Genomic DNA, 14,625 nt, shown 5'->3' with positions numbered 1-14,625 from the left:
TATCATTGACATGATCCCATGAAGAATTTGTTTTTCCATCAATGAGAGGGTGTTAGACTCAGAAAAAGACCGCTGATTAGATTGACTTTATGATAACAAACTACCCCGGTGATGCCATTTACACTTACATGACAACATCATCCGTTATTCCGGGCGCCCTTCAACCTTGACATTGCGTTGATTCCATAGAGCTATCAATTTCATATAGCACGCATCAGCTTGACGTAGATATAAGAGGCAAGTTCGGCTGTAAATGTTGGCCTATGCAAAATGGCTGGCCCAATCTCAGATAGTGATAAACAAGGGACCAAGGATGGCACCACCATCCACCTTGTCGAGCCACAAGAGCAGTCGCACAGCAGGTCCTTCTTGTCTTTCTTTAAGCGGACGAAAAAAGTCGACCTGGATGCTACAGCAACAACAAAGAGCGTCTTCGACGACCCTGTGCTGGCCAAATACTACCTCCCCCATCCACAATATGAGAACCTGCACCGATTCGATCCTGACTTCCGGTGGACCTATCGCGAAGAGATAGCCGTTAGACGCAAGACGGACCTCAATATCTTCCTCTGGATCCTGGTGATGTTCTTCGGCCTTAACCTTGACCGGGGAAATCTAGGCAATGCGTCTGCCGATAATCTTCTGCCGGACCTGCACATCAACACCAACGACTTCAATAACGCGCAGAATATGTACCGGATCGGTTTTCTGATTTCGGAGATCCCCTCTCAGATGGTCGGCAAGCGACTTGGCCCTGATCGCTGGATCCCCGTGCAGATCATCCTCTGGAGTCTGGCCTCCGGGGGACAGTTCTTCATTCACAACAGGGCTGGGTTTTTCGCTTGCCGGTTCTTCCTCGGGTTCTTCATGGGCGGCTTCATCCCCGACGCGATCCTGTACCTCTCCTACTTTTACAAGAAGACAGAGATGCCGCTGCGCCTCGCTTTTTTCTGGTTTGTCGATTCCATTTCCGGTGTGATCGCCTCCTTTATCGCGTACGGGGTGCTGCACATGCGCGGCGTGGCGGGACGAGCCGGCTGGCGGTGGCTCTTCCTCATCGAGGCACTGATCAGTCTGGTCATTGGTGTTTCCAGCTTCCTGTTCCTTATCCCCGGCCCAACCCAGACAGCCACCTGGTGGAACCCCAAAGGGTACTTCACCGAACGCGAGGAGAAGATCATCGTCAACCGGGTCCTGCGCGACGACCCCTCCAAAGGTGATATGCATAACCGACAGGCGCTGAGCATGGGGATGCTCTGGCGCAGTCTCAAGGACTACGACCTCTGGCCCATCTACATTATCGGCATCCTGTTCGAGATCCCCACCTCCCCGCCGAAATCCTACCTAAGTCTCTCACTGCGGGCCATCGGTTTCTCGACCTTCCAGACGACCCTGCTGGGAATTCCCGTCACCGTCTTCGCGGCGCTCAATTTGCTGGTCGTCACCGAGCTCACCGAGCGCTTCCAGCAGATCGCAGCCATTGGCATCCTCACGCAACTCTGGTCGCTCCCGCTTCTGATTGTCCTGTACACTTCCGCCAGGACCCTCTCCCACTGGGGCCTCTACGCGGTCACCTTTGTGCTCCTGGGCTGGCCCTCCCCGCATGCAGCACACGTTGGCTGGTGCTCGCGGCTGAGCAACGCTGTTCGCACGCGCACAGTCAGCGCCGCGCTGTACAACATCACCATCCAGCTGTCTGGGATCGCCTCGTCAAATATCTACCGCGAGGACGATAAGCCGTACTACCGGCGGGGTAATTCACAGTTGATTGCAATCAATGTTGCGACGATCGTGGCGTACGTCTTGGCCAAAGGCTACTATGTTGCCAGGAATCGGTGGAAGAAGCGACTCTGGGAGGCGATGAGTGATATTCAGAAGGCAGAGTATCTCGAGACGACTACGGATGAGGGGAATAAGCGGTTGGATTTTTTGTTCGACAGTTAGTGGTTTCAAGTTGATAGCGAATTTAGTCTGTAGCAATCCGGAAAAAACATCAAATTGGCTTGGATGACGCGAGCAGACCACCGACAAGCAGCATCCCGCCGGAGTTACCTGCTGCTATAAAGTAGATGAATCCTTCTTAGCATGCCAGACAACAGTATCACCAAAATGACTGCCAACGAAGTACAGCTACCCCCCAAACCGGCCAACCTCCCCCACCTGGACTACCACACGCCCCGGGGTGTCTCCCCCCTGGAGTCCGTCCGCGCCGCAGGCCTAGAGTACCCGAACTACACCCCCTTCAAGCTCCCCAATCTCACCCCGCACACCTTCACCGACCGCGGACACCATGCCGATCCCTCCAAATCGCGCCTCCTCTCCGCCGCAACGGAAATCATCCACCTCACTCCAGACATCGGCACCGAGGTCGCAGGCCTGCAACTCGCAGCCCTCACTCCTGCCCAAAAAGACGACCTGGCGCTACTAGTCGCCGAGCGGGGCGTTGTCTTCTTCCGCGACCAGGACATGGACGTGCACGAGCAGATCGCTTTCGCCGCGTATTTCGGCGAGCTGCACATCCACCAGATGGCGGGTATCATCCCCGATCTCCCCTGGGTGCACCCCATCTACAAAGACCAGACGGCGGTGAATGGCCGCTCGCATCAGATCTGGCATTCGGATGTGAGTTACGAATTGCAGCCGCCTGGTCTGACCATGCTGCGAATGGATACCCTGCCTGCTGCCGGGCCGGAGGGTAGCCTAGCCGGGGGTGATACAATCTGGGCGAGTGGGTATGCGTTGTATGAGTGTACGTCGTTGGCAACGTTTCTTTCATGGAGACTGCTGACAGTTTAGCGCTGTCGCCCAAATTGAGGGCATTTCTGGAGACGCTCGAGGCGAAACATAGCGGGCTGGAGCAGGCGGAGAAGGCGCTGAAGGCAAATGGCTGTCTGCGGCGGGATCCGATCGAGACCATTGTGAGTTAAACTGCCCTTTATGTGGTGACTGTTGAGGTACTGAACAGAGAAGCATCCTGTCGTCCGGACGCACCCCGTCACAAAATGGAAAACGCTGTACGTCAATGAGAACTTCACTAAGGAGATCGTCAACATCGAGAAGAGGGTCGGGGATGCGCTGCTGGATACGCTTTACCGGACCATCGCCGAGGCGTACGAGTATCAGGTCCGGTGGAAGTGGACGCCGAACGCGGTGGCCATCTGGGATAATAGGGTGACATTCCATACCGGGATCTTCGATTACTGTATGTCTACCTTCTTGTTTTGTGGCTCGTGCTGACAATGTAGTTCCTCACCTGCGGCATGGATTGCGCGTTGCGCCACAGGCTGAGAAGCCGTACTTGGATGGGGAGTCTAAGACACGCAAGGAGGACTTGGAAAGTAAAATTCGTTGAGCACCGAAAGTAGAGTATAGTATAAACAGATAGCTCCGACATAGTGATGGTGTCATCCATACTAAAATGGCACCGGTACTATATATGACTGAGCAGTGGACGGAAAATTACCATAAACTGATCTCCATTGCGTCATGCTCTCGGTATATAAATGCCTAAACAATTCAATCCAATATCCTAGCATCCATATTGCAAGCACCATGCTTGTTCTTTCTCTCCTGTTTGTCCCGTTTGGTCTGGCAGCGGCCCAGCTCATCGGCCCTGTAGGCCCAACCACTGCTCTCTCGAAAAAGACAGTCGAATGTAATATCCTCAGCTATGGTGCCGTTGCCGACAACGCCACGGATATCTCGGCCTCTCTTGAATCAGCATTCAATGAGTGTGTCCGAATTAACCCCGGCAGCAGACTTGTTGTCCCCGAGGGTCAATACCTGATCTCCCGCGGCGTCGTGCTCAGCAACGCGACCAATTGGGCGCTTCAGCTGGATGGCCTCATCACGGCAGCGTATGGGGGGAATTGGACCATTGATCGTGCGTTGATCCTTGATGGTTTTGCCGGTGCAGATGTGCTGAATGCTACCATTAATGGGGAGGGTGACCAGAAGTTTTTGTTAGATGTCTTGGTCATTGTCAATGGTGAGTGTCAGTCATTGGCAGTGAATGTAGACTGACAACGCAGCCGTCGACTTCGAGTTCTACTCGTCCAACGGTCTCGGCGCCTTTCAAGGGCAGGGATATCTTTATCGGAATCTGAACAAGTATGTTACCGCCACGATGTTGTGTGATAGATACTGACTGGATAGCACCGATCGTCCCCGTCTCATTCGTTTGATCTCGCCAACAAACGCGTCCGTCCATGACCTAATCTTGGTCGACAGCCCAAAGTTCCACATTGTGCTTGACTTTGCCGTCAATGTAGAAGCATACCATCTTACCATTCGGGGTGCCAATCTCGGCAGTTATGATGGCATCGATGCGATTGGCACAAACTATCACATTCACGACAACGAGGTATGTTTTTGTTCATTCAATGGCCTAGACCTAGCTGACCATCAGGTCACCAACCGCGACGAATGCGTCTCCGTCAAGAGTCCCTCCCACCACGCGCTGATCGAAAACCTGGTCTGTAACCAGGCCGGCTCGGGCATCTCTATCGGCAGCCTCAACGTCTCCGCCGAGATATCAAATATAGTATGTCGGCCCCTCCGTTAACACGACTATTCTGACCAACAGGTCGCACAAAACATTAGCATCATCCAGGGGAACAACATTGCCTTCATCAAGACCTACCCCGGCGGTTCCGGCTATGTGACCAACGTCACCTTTTCCAACTTTCGGTCCAAAGCAAGTCTCTATGGTTTGGACATCAACCAGTACTGGCAGAACACGTTCGAGCCAGATACGGGATCCGTGACATTGAGCAACCTCGTCTTCAGAAACTTTTCGGGTAGGCCTTTCTTTCCATTATAGCTACGTTGTTAATGTCGTCCAGGCTCCGTTGCAAACGGCATCCAACGCCCACCGCTCTACCTCATCGCCAACGACCTCAAGTACGCCACCAACATTACCGTCGAGGACTTCACCGTTTGGACCGAGTCCGGCAGCAGCGTCGTCAACAAGATCAGTAATGTCTTTGGCCATGGCGATGACTCCTACGGTCCGAACAATGGCCTCGTCTCGCTGGGCGCTGCGGAACAACCTCACACGTATACGAGCACGTACACCATTACCACCTCGCCGACGGGATGGGTCGCGCCGGAGTCTCCGACCTGGGCGGCGCCGAGTACAGGATACGGAAGTAAGTGATTTGCCGTGGTGACTGCTGGTGCTAATGTGTTGCAGCTGCGTCGCCCATTCCGGTTTATACGCCTAAGCCGCTGTGGAGGCCCGGTGGGGTAGACTATGATCTGCATTACTGGGGGAGCTTTTAGTGGACATCCCGGGCAGTAGCTGGAAAAATGGAAACATTTATGAGATAGCCCTTAGAAGGTTGATGGAGGTCCCATATTTTGACAGATCCTAGCTACATAGATAAAGAGGAGTGATTTCCTCTCGGTTCACCTATTTTATAGGCATATACTAATGTACAATTACTGCTATACAGTACCGACTCAAAGGTAAACACCATGCATCAGGAGCATATCACGGTGAACCCAGCTAACCGCCTAAACGCCATATTCTCTAGGATAGGCATCTCCACCCATCTATACATCCTTCCCCCAACTAACCAATCCTTATACCTTTCCATGGCCATCTCCATTAAGGACCTCCCTAAATGCTCCATGGGACTAAAAATACAGGCCCCAACAGCTAGAGGAGGGTGTACATGATGGCTCCACCTGTTGTCGTCAGGCTTTCCACTATGGGTGCCACAGCCCCCATTCTGGCCACTGCATTGCGCCAGGACCACTGCTCGAGCTATCTAGGCAGGATAATCCCAGTATTAATCCATTCATCTCATTTTTTTTCTTTTACCCTGACACTAATAACGAACGATGCGATGGGAAGGAATAACACAAGAGAGAATATGCAAAAAGGAATACTGTCTGGCTGCTGACTGGTGTAGTCCCATCTAATTCTGGGGTAGCTGCAGTTCTTTATAGTGCTAGTCAGTGGAGAGCGAATCATGGTGATATTCTCAAGATGTGTTGTGTGCTGAAACTTGGCATGATCGACTAATCTTCCTTTCCATATATCTTCTCGTTGATCTTTTCCGCTTTTTGGTTCCATTTTTCGTCTGCTTCACCATAATCCTCTTCAAGGAGCTTTTAGAATGTAAGACTGCACAGCAAGCAGTCCCAAAGCCCAATGTCCAGCCTGAACCTCCGTGTCCATAGTTGTGAATCAAAGGAAAGCCAGCCTGCATATCCACTCTCACCTTGACATTCTTCTTAGTATAAGGCCGCAAACCTTGAGCAAAAGGGTAGTAATGCACAAACTCAGCATGTCGAAAGTTTGGCATAAATTCTGCAGCCCGGTCCCACACAACGCGAACCTCAGGCGAACCAGACTCTAGATTCGCCTGGTCATTATGTGGCTGGATAATTGATCCGACATAGGGAACATCGTCATTCCAGGGAACAAGGAAAACGACGCCGGTGGGTGCCCCATTATTGTCCTTCTGCTCGGGAACTAGGTAGGCGTCATTCAAGTGGTTGAATTGTCCATTACGGGTGTTATCAACTCTCAGAATGGCGCCACAGACGGGGTAAACGTCCTCGTCACCGAGTAAATCTCTAGCAGCGGGGCCGGTGGCATTCAGCACGGCATTAGCGTCAAAAATCTCCAATATACCCTTGCCCTGATCGCGAAGATTGCCCTTAATTTTGCGGGCCTCGAAATTGGCGCCTTTGCATATCACAAGAGCCATGAGATATGCCATGGCCTTGTCCGTATTGATTATCGGGGCGTCATGAGTATAGCCACATTTGAAACCTCCACGGTAATCACAGCTGAAACTGAAATCCTTAAACTCCCTTCCGAAGTCTTCCTTAGTTCTGTAGCTTTTGTAGCCATGGATTCTGTGGTCATCAACAGCTTCTTCAATACCCTGCAGTTTGATGGCATGGCTATCGTTCGCGTTAGGGTCACGGCCGGTGTCTCTTTTGGGCTCAATCAGCTCAAAAAAGAACTGGTGGAGCTGGGTGATATTCAGTACGAACGACCGCCCTCTTCTTTCATGGGAATTTTGTATCTCTGCAAGATTTTTGTAGAACTCGGCTCTGCAGAGCCCATTCTTGGTAGTGTTCTAGTGTGGACCATCCTTTACCCGCAGATACGATCTCGGTCAACCCACAGCCACCTGGGGGCTACTCCCACAGCGCCCCCGCAATTTGCAAGGTAATGCGAGACTTCACAAAATCCTCTGTCCACACCCACTGTTCCGCCACGAGTATGACTCGGTATCCGGAATCAAGAAGTATCCAAGTGACGGTCAATGCGCTGACGCCACCGCCCAAAATCAGGATGTGTTTGCTGTCTTTGTTGGGCTTCTCCTTAGGCTCATCGTTTGTAGATAGCTGAATTCTAGGGTATTCAAAATCGATTGCTCTGCCCTCCCTCGTTATCATCTGTCTACTTGCACGAAGAGTCACAGTGCCATTGTCTGCCATGCTTATAGTGCAAAGCGGCTGCGACATGTAGGATAGTGGGTGGACGTCACTGTTTTAAGTGTAGGGTCGGCGTATAGTGTGTTGCCCTCAATGATAAAATCTGGATTGCGAAAAGTGAAGAAGGCGATCCAATTTACAGGTATTTTGAACAGTAGGCCATGAAGGTAATTTCTGATTAAAAAGCCAGGGATATACCGTCTCTTTTGGCTGTAGTAACTACCCATGACGCCGCTAACCCTGCCGTTTTGTTATTGGATCCTACAGCTCAAGATTGAAAAACAGCCTCATTATATTCATAAATTTTGGGACATACTGGCCAATGGGGACTGCAAATGCTACGCCCATTAAAGGCTTGTCACAGCCTCTCTCAGGTGGCACACATAATGTTTGATTTCCTGCCAAGCAAAATTCTACGTATAGGGACCCACCATCATCATTAGGTGCTTTTGGCAGGGGAATTGCAGGCCCGTCACCCAGTGGCTACATCGCCCCTGGACCCCCACCCCCACCCTTACTGATAGACAAGTAGTAGATTATTTAGTGCATCCTATCTGGCTGCCTCTAATAGTCCTAGTCGTAGCATCCCTATCCACTAGCATGGTAGTGTAATCTACCTGCCCCTGTTAGGTTTTCACCTACACTGCTATTAAGCTAGGTAACCTGCCTACTATACTAGTAGAGTTTAGAGTTGCATTCAGTCTGAGTTTGTGTTAGGCACCTGCGCTAGGCCACATGGTATCCAACTGAGGCTAGAGTTACATAACCGAACCACTAAAATCGAATCCAACCCTCACCAAACTTGCAGTGGTGAGGGTTCAGTTCTAAGCCTATGGAATTACACTGGTTTCAATTTCCCTAGGTTGGAACTGATTTGAGTTCAGTTAAAACTGTTGGTTTCGATTTTTAAGGTTTTATTAGATTCAACTAACCAACCCTCACTGTTTTGGGTAGAAATCACTAATTTCTAGGATATATCTAATAATCTTAATATCACTAGATAGCCCTAGATCTAGGCTATCTAGATATATAAATATTAATTCAGAATATTTAATAGTTACTAAGATATAAAAGAATAATAATTTCTGTCATAGGTTGGTATGAAAGTGGTGATGATTTATATATATATATACATCAACCTTTAACAATCACTATAATTTAATAATGATTTTAACCACTATCTATTCAAACCTATAGATATTAAATTGATATTTTAGATATAGATTATTATGATAATAAATACTATTTATTTTATATAAAAATATTAATTTTCTATAGGTATAGTAATAGTATGGTAGATAGTATGGCAGTTAATAATTAATTAAAATTTTAAAATAGCAAAAATTCACTAAATAATAGCAGTTTAACTCACCTGAAATTAAGCTAAATCTAACCATGGTTAGTTAGTATAGGCCTAGCTAGGCCTACCTAGGCCTAGTGGCGGATTTTATGGTGAAACTTGAACTAAATTAGAACAGATCAGGTCTGGTTCTGATTTCTAAGATTTAGACTTGAAATTACAGCAGTTCAGTTCCAACTAGTTTTGAACTCGCCTGAACTCAGACTGAATGCAACTCTAGTTAGTAAACAGTATAATAATTACTAGTAAGCTACCCTCACACTTACTGCCACTTTACCTAATAAAATTAAATAGCCTATATAACTAATAGTATTCCTGAAAATACCTATATAAAGATTTTATGTTCCACAGGGTTCTGGATATGTAAATCATATACAAAGGCTGATAGTGCTCCTCAAATTGGATTTCTTCCTGCAGACATAATCAGGGAGAAATATACTAAGCAGATATAAATCTAATTAACGCAGTACTCAGAAGGACTAGAAATCAGAATGATACCTATACCATCATTTTGTTGTTGGTTTTTGGAAGAAAGGTGGGGGGGTGTTGGACTGTTGGTAAGAGGAGGAGGAACCCTGAAGCTCAACAGAATGCACATCTAGGTTTTTTGCTAACTGCATTTCACTTGGCAAGGGTAGGCAGAGGTCGACGACTTTCCAATGTCATGTTACTCCATTAGATTACTCACCAATGATATTGACTTACCACCTCTATTGACTGATTACATATCTGCTAAAAAAAAGAACACTATACTCATGGATGTAGATCTCCATTTTTAGATAGCATTAGCCATTAAATGCAGCCTAGTCTATTAAAGTCTTAGTTGCAACAAAATAAGACATAGGGCTACTTCCAGAGTGAGGGGTTGAAAATGATATTGCAAAGAAATTATAAGAAGCTTCATAAAACTATAAAAATAGTTAAAGCACTAGCGACTGTATTAGTAGCTAAGGTAATACCACAAAGTGATATGCATTCTTCAGGCACAAGTTGTATCATTAATTGGAAGTATGCAATCGAAAGAACCCAAGTAACTCTGATAGATAATTTGGAGTTGCATACTCGATTGCAAAACTGTTGCAAATTTTCACTCTGACATTCAGCAAAACCCGATAAGCCGCTTTCGGAAGTCATTCCAGGAGGCTCACAGGTACCAGTTGCTGTAAACTAAGTTGTAAGTTGCTATTTCTTGAGTCAGAATTTGTACATACCTTATAACCATGAATACATAGGACAAGCGCGCCCTAGTCAATAAGGATCCTTCCAGAGGATCGCGATCAATCATGAGTGTGACACTGACAAAGAGACCGAATAATCACCTTGTCCAATACAGGTAAAAGGTGCAAGCAGCTGATTCCCCGCTACCTTGATATGAATTGTAGACAGGACAGGAAGGCGACAATAATCGCCCTACCTCAGCAGACTGATTATGGCAGTCGTGAGAAGCCAAATTGATGAAGCCATTAAATGGGTTACATCAATGGCGGGTCAAATCCTTTCTGATGACGGCGGTATTTCGTAGCCGGAAACTTCTTGATATATGTAAACAAATTGACCCCATTTCTAAAGCTACGGACACGCCACTTATAGGAGTCTTGGTTCAGCTTCCATAAGTGATCCACTCATTGCTAACATGGGTTAATTTTGATAGATACCATTTCTAAAGATTAACGTACTTTAGCTTCCCGGTGAAGATATTTCATCCTACGATTGCACTCATCTGATCAATCTAGTAAGTTCATTCTTATATACTGTAAAAAAGAAGAAAACAAAAAAGGATAAATGAAAATGAAAAAGAAGAAGAAAAAGCATATACTGACACACTTTTAGTCCAGGCATTAGCTGTTGAAGTGACAGGATTATGTGCTTAAGACCTCACTTAAAGGGTGAATCCCAGCAAGAACAGGGGTTGAACTTTTGTGTTGCTCTCTGAAAGAATGTCTCTAAGCTACCCTCATCTCAGCCATAGGTAGCCATCAAATGGATCACTCTCAAGCCCTGAATTCGTCATACCATGGTAGAGAAATGATAAGACCATCATGCATGTCCGTCAATATGTAGCTTGATCAGGATGCCCAAAAATTTCATGCCAGGAGTCAGTTTCATCCTCCAGCTAGATCTAATAGTGAAAACTCCTCAGCCCCAGGGACAGTTAGATATACCATCTTAATTCTTATAACTTTAGGGCCTACAATTCCCTTCAGGATTAGCTCCTCAATAGTTTGATAGTTTGAGCCGCCATATGGGTTGGATTGCTCTGGAGGAGGTGGTGATAGCACAGTGACTAATCCTTTGCCCGCATTCTAAGCGGAATGTGGATTGAATCATGGGCTGCTTTCCGGTGGATCCCATTCCATCATGAAATAGAGGTTATTTAGGGGAGGGGAAAGGACGGGTGGAAATCTAAAACTTCTGTACAATCTAGATCTACATTAGTGGAGATCTTTGGTCTGGGAATACGTCTTATGACAAGCTCTTTGCTGCTGTTGTTTTGAAAAAATTATTTTACATGCAGATCATGCTGGGTCATTACAGAAGAAGTCATTCATTGGTCTAAAAATCCTCCCAGAATGCGCTCTTACTGTACTCTACGCCAACCCTTATTATATGTATCAGTGCACCACAACAACATTATATATTGCAAATAAGGAAAATGTAGTTAAGGTTTCAGATGTGGGTGTTGCTGAAGTCTGACTAACTTAGAGCTCTTGGCTGCATTTTGCACCCATTAATAGCCTTTGTACCATCTTGTTCATTTGAAGGTGAGAGTAAAAAAAGTGTGTAATAATAATGACTGTAGGGATGGCACTCTTTGTTAGGGTTGAGGTCATTGCATCTAATGAACCATGGTACCGATGATCTGACGGCAACCACAGATCTAGCCCAGTCTACTTAACCTTCTGATTTCGCGTGAGATGCCAAGAGGATCATATGGACAACCTGCTTGATCCCTCGATCCATGGTCGGCGTCGTTTATGGAAATTTGATTAGGACTTTGATCGTACCTCATCATCTCCAATCAACTAATCTCGTTGATAACTGGGCAATGAAAACATCTTTGGTAAATGCTTTTATGGCAGTTAGACTTAAGGCAAATCTAAGAATTCCGTCTCCGAGAGTTGGACTGACCCCCCCTAACTATCCCTATGAATCATTATGCGGCCCTAGAAACCAAGAAAATGGAATCGCAATCCTGGTTTATTATCCATGGTAATGTTCAAGCATAGGCCTGATTTAAATTCACTAGCTTTTTATGGCAAAAGTCCTTGTTTCCCCACAGCTCGTGGAGGCCATGACGCTCCATCCGCAGAAGGAAAGGTCCAGCCAGACCCAAGGTTCAAGTATTGACTTTTTAACTATAACAACTTTTAGTAAATGATAGCTCGAATCGCCATGGCTGCTGGCATCTCCCTTAGCCGCTGATGATACTCTTCCTTTTAGATTGCATTCATTCCAATCATGGCACCCAAAAGAGCCCCTCGTCAGTATCTATTGCCACTAACTCCAGGATTGGGTAAGTTGTGAGCCTGCCCTTGTAGCCATTCCTCAGGCAGCCCGACTTCCTCCTCAGAATCGAACACTAATAATCCTATTTGCCATGCTATTGACGTCTAAAACCAACTTGTCTATTTATTCTAGACCATTGTAACACCACCTGTCATGCCACTCAAATCCAAGATTAACATGTCCATCTTGTCTAGACCTTTTGGGGAGGAGTATTCATGCTATGCCACTACGTCAATATGAGGCAAAGCGACGTGACGTCCTTGAGTCTTGAAGTCTACTTAAGCAGGCAATATGACCTTCGAATCGCACTGAGGTAAGTCTTTCAAGAATTCTCATCTAAGGTTCTCGTCGTACTGATCTCACTGCGAAAACAAAATGCAAATCAAAACTATCCTTGCAGTGTTTACCATGGCCAGCTTGGCCACTGCAGCTCCAGAACCCGAAGGCTTAGAAAAGAGGGCCTGTGGTACAGGCCAGACCAGATTCTGCTGTTCTACTTTTTTCCCGTTTGACTTCCTCGTTATTTCAAACCTCGGAAGTGGCTGTGTGCAGAGTATGTTGAACTACATAACCTTCCAGTGAAAAGTTACTGACCCATTCAGCCACCGCTACTTGTACATCCCCCAAAAGAGAGGCCTGCTGCCTCAAACCTCATCTTCAGGTAAGACATTCCCTGTATGTGTGGTTTTGCATTGACAATGCTAACTATGTTAAAGTCCAACGGAGACCTTGCCTGCTTTAAGTAAATGCCTAGCTACAGTGCAAAAGATACCTGGTCGGTTGTAATTAAGGTTAGGGAAGTAGCACTTGCCAAAAGAAAAGCTGGAAGTTTGGCTTCATAATGTTTCACTTGGAAAGAAATTCCTTTCAATGTTACTGTCTAGTTGAGTATCCAGAATTATGTATCATTGTTAGTTAGGGAAACATGCTTGTAATAGTCACTTCTTAATGCCCAGGAGAGGGATCTCTCCTATTTCAGATAATACCTCTATATCTTTGTTTTCACTTATCCAGACGTTAAACAAAGTGGTTTATTTTAGAGTTTTCGGAGCTGACGAATGCATCAACCTCTCGAAGATATCTAAGGAGCTTTCCTACATTAGCAGCAGGTAGCTAGTGCTAAAGTCAGTTCAAGTACCAGATTCAAAGGTCTGATAAAGAACAAGATTGTTGGTCATGGTATTGTTTATACCCACCCCTATAGTCAGAATGAACCAGGGAGCTTAGACCTTATAGGTAGCTCTTAGCCTTTAGACTCAAAATGCGGAGTGTATATATGTATACATGTGTATACTCTGTGCAGACTATGCTGCCATTTCATACCAATCCATGCTACCTTCACCTAATGCTAATCCAGAGCTCCTGAAAGCAACAACCTTATACCTGGCCTGTGAAATATTCAGCAGCTTTGTGTTTCTGCAAATAGCTATTTAAAATTAATATTCACCACTGACTAACAATCAAAGGTCTTGAGCAATATGATAGGTGTATATAGCAGATGCGCCTTGCATATACTTAGACCAGTTTTTACTTGACTTCTGTCACACCCTGGGATCCGTCTCTGCTATTCTCTGCTAGTCAACTACTTTAGGAACAGGGTGATATAGTCCCTAGACTATATCCAATACTTGCCTAAGGCCTACTAACCAGGTAGCCTAATAATGCAGTGATATAATAACCCTCCTAGGTCAAGGACAATCTAAAGGTAATATAAGAATAATAATAGTAGAGATAGAAGCAAGGCCTATTAAGTATATATACTTAATAGTAGAGAGTAACTGACAAATTAGACTAGTAACCTTATACTTAAGTAAATAATTTATATTAAATATAAGGAACTCTAACTAAGAGTACTAGATATAGTATAAATAAGTATCCTTATATATCTAGAGTTCCTCTATAAGTAGTTATAGTAGATAGTATAGTGGTATATGTTACGGCACTGACACAGCCGCACTAGCACAAGGCGGATGTGACAGGCAGAAACCCAAGGATCAATGATCACCAGTTAATCCCAGAGTGATCAGGGTGTGATCCAGAGGAATACTTAATCCAGACAGGTTTCCACAGAAAAATAGTTCAGTAGTTGCTTACTAAACATCTTTGCTGCAATCACGCGAATCATGTAATGTGGTAGATAGGTATATAATATAATTAATACATTGGTATTGCAGACATCTACTAATATACCATCCTACTATCTACCAACCATACCAACTGGAGGAACTCTAAATATATAAGGATATTTATTTATACTATATCTAGCACTCTTAGTTTAGTTCCTTACATTTAATATA

The 14,625-nt window shown here is 45.8% G+C and overlaps 4 protein-coding genes across 4 annotated transcripts; 3 read left to right on the top strand and 1 right to left on the bottom strand.

Moving 5' to 3' along the window:
• Positions 1-270: 270 nt before the first annotated feature.
• On the top strand, positions 271-1,944 carry ALT_7492 (putative MFS transporter; the record flags this gene model as incomplete). Its single annotated transcript, XM_033564105.1, has 1 exon — positions 271-1,944. One exon carries the CDS (start codon positions 271-273, stop codon positions 1,942-1,944), a length of 1,674 nt encoding a protein of 557 aa, XP_033419996.1.
• Positions 1,945-2,109: 165 nt separating this feature from the next.
• ALT_7491 (TauD/TfdA dioxygenase family protein) lies at positions 2,110-3,352 on the top strand (the record flags this gene model as incomplete). The annotated part of the gene is made up of 4 exons (XM_033564106.1): positions 2,110-2,749; positions 2,797-2,918; positions 2,971-3,202; positions 3,246-3,352. 4 exons carry the CDS (start codon positions 2,110-2,112, stop codon positions 3,350-3,352), a joined length of 1,101 nt encoding a protein of 366 aa, XP_033419997.1.
• A 200-nt stretch (positions 3,353-3,552) lies between these two features.
• On the top strand, positions 3,553-5,283 carry ALT_7490 (putative rhamnogalacturonase; the record flags this gene model as incomplete). The annotated part of the gene is made up of 7 exons (XM_089600273.1): positions 3,553-3,988; positions 4,032-4,110; positions 4,156-4,363; positions 4,409-4,543; positions 4,586-4,799; positions 4,845-5,150; positions 5,195-5,283. 7 exons carry the CDS (start codon positions 3,553-3,555, stop codon positions 5,281-5,283), a joined length of 1,467 nt encoding a protein of 488 aa, XP_089455166.1.
• Positions 5,284-6,027: 744 nt separating this feature from the next.
• On the bottom strand, positions 6,028-7,464 carry ALT_7489 (FAD-dependent oxidoreductase; the record flags this gene model as incomplete). The annotated part of the gene is made up of 3 exons (XM_089600272.1): positions 6,028-6,117; positions 6,231-6,992; positions 7,210-7,464. 3 exons carry the CDS (start codon positions 7,462-7,464, stop codon positions 6,028-6,030), a joined length of 1,107 nt encoding a protein of 368 aa, XP_089455165.1.
• Positions 7,465-14,625: the final 7,161 nt, after the last annotated feature.

This window comes from Aspergillus lentulus (genome assembly GCF_001445615.1).
Source record: "Aspergillus lentulus DNA, contig: Alt16, strain: IFM 54703, whole genome shotgun sequence".
NCBI lineage: Eukaryota > Fungi > Ascomycota > Eurotiomycetes > Eurotiales > Aspergillaceae > Aspergillus > Aspergillus lentulus.
The sequence above is the reverse complement of the archived record's forward strand: the minus strand, read 5'-3'. Positions and strand labels throughout refer to the sequence as shown.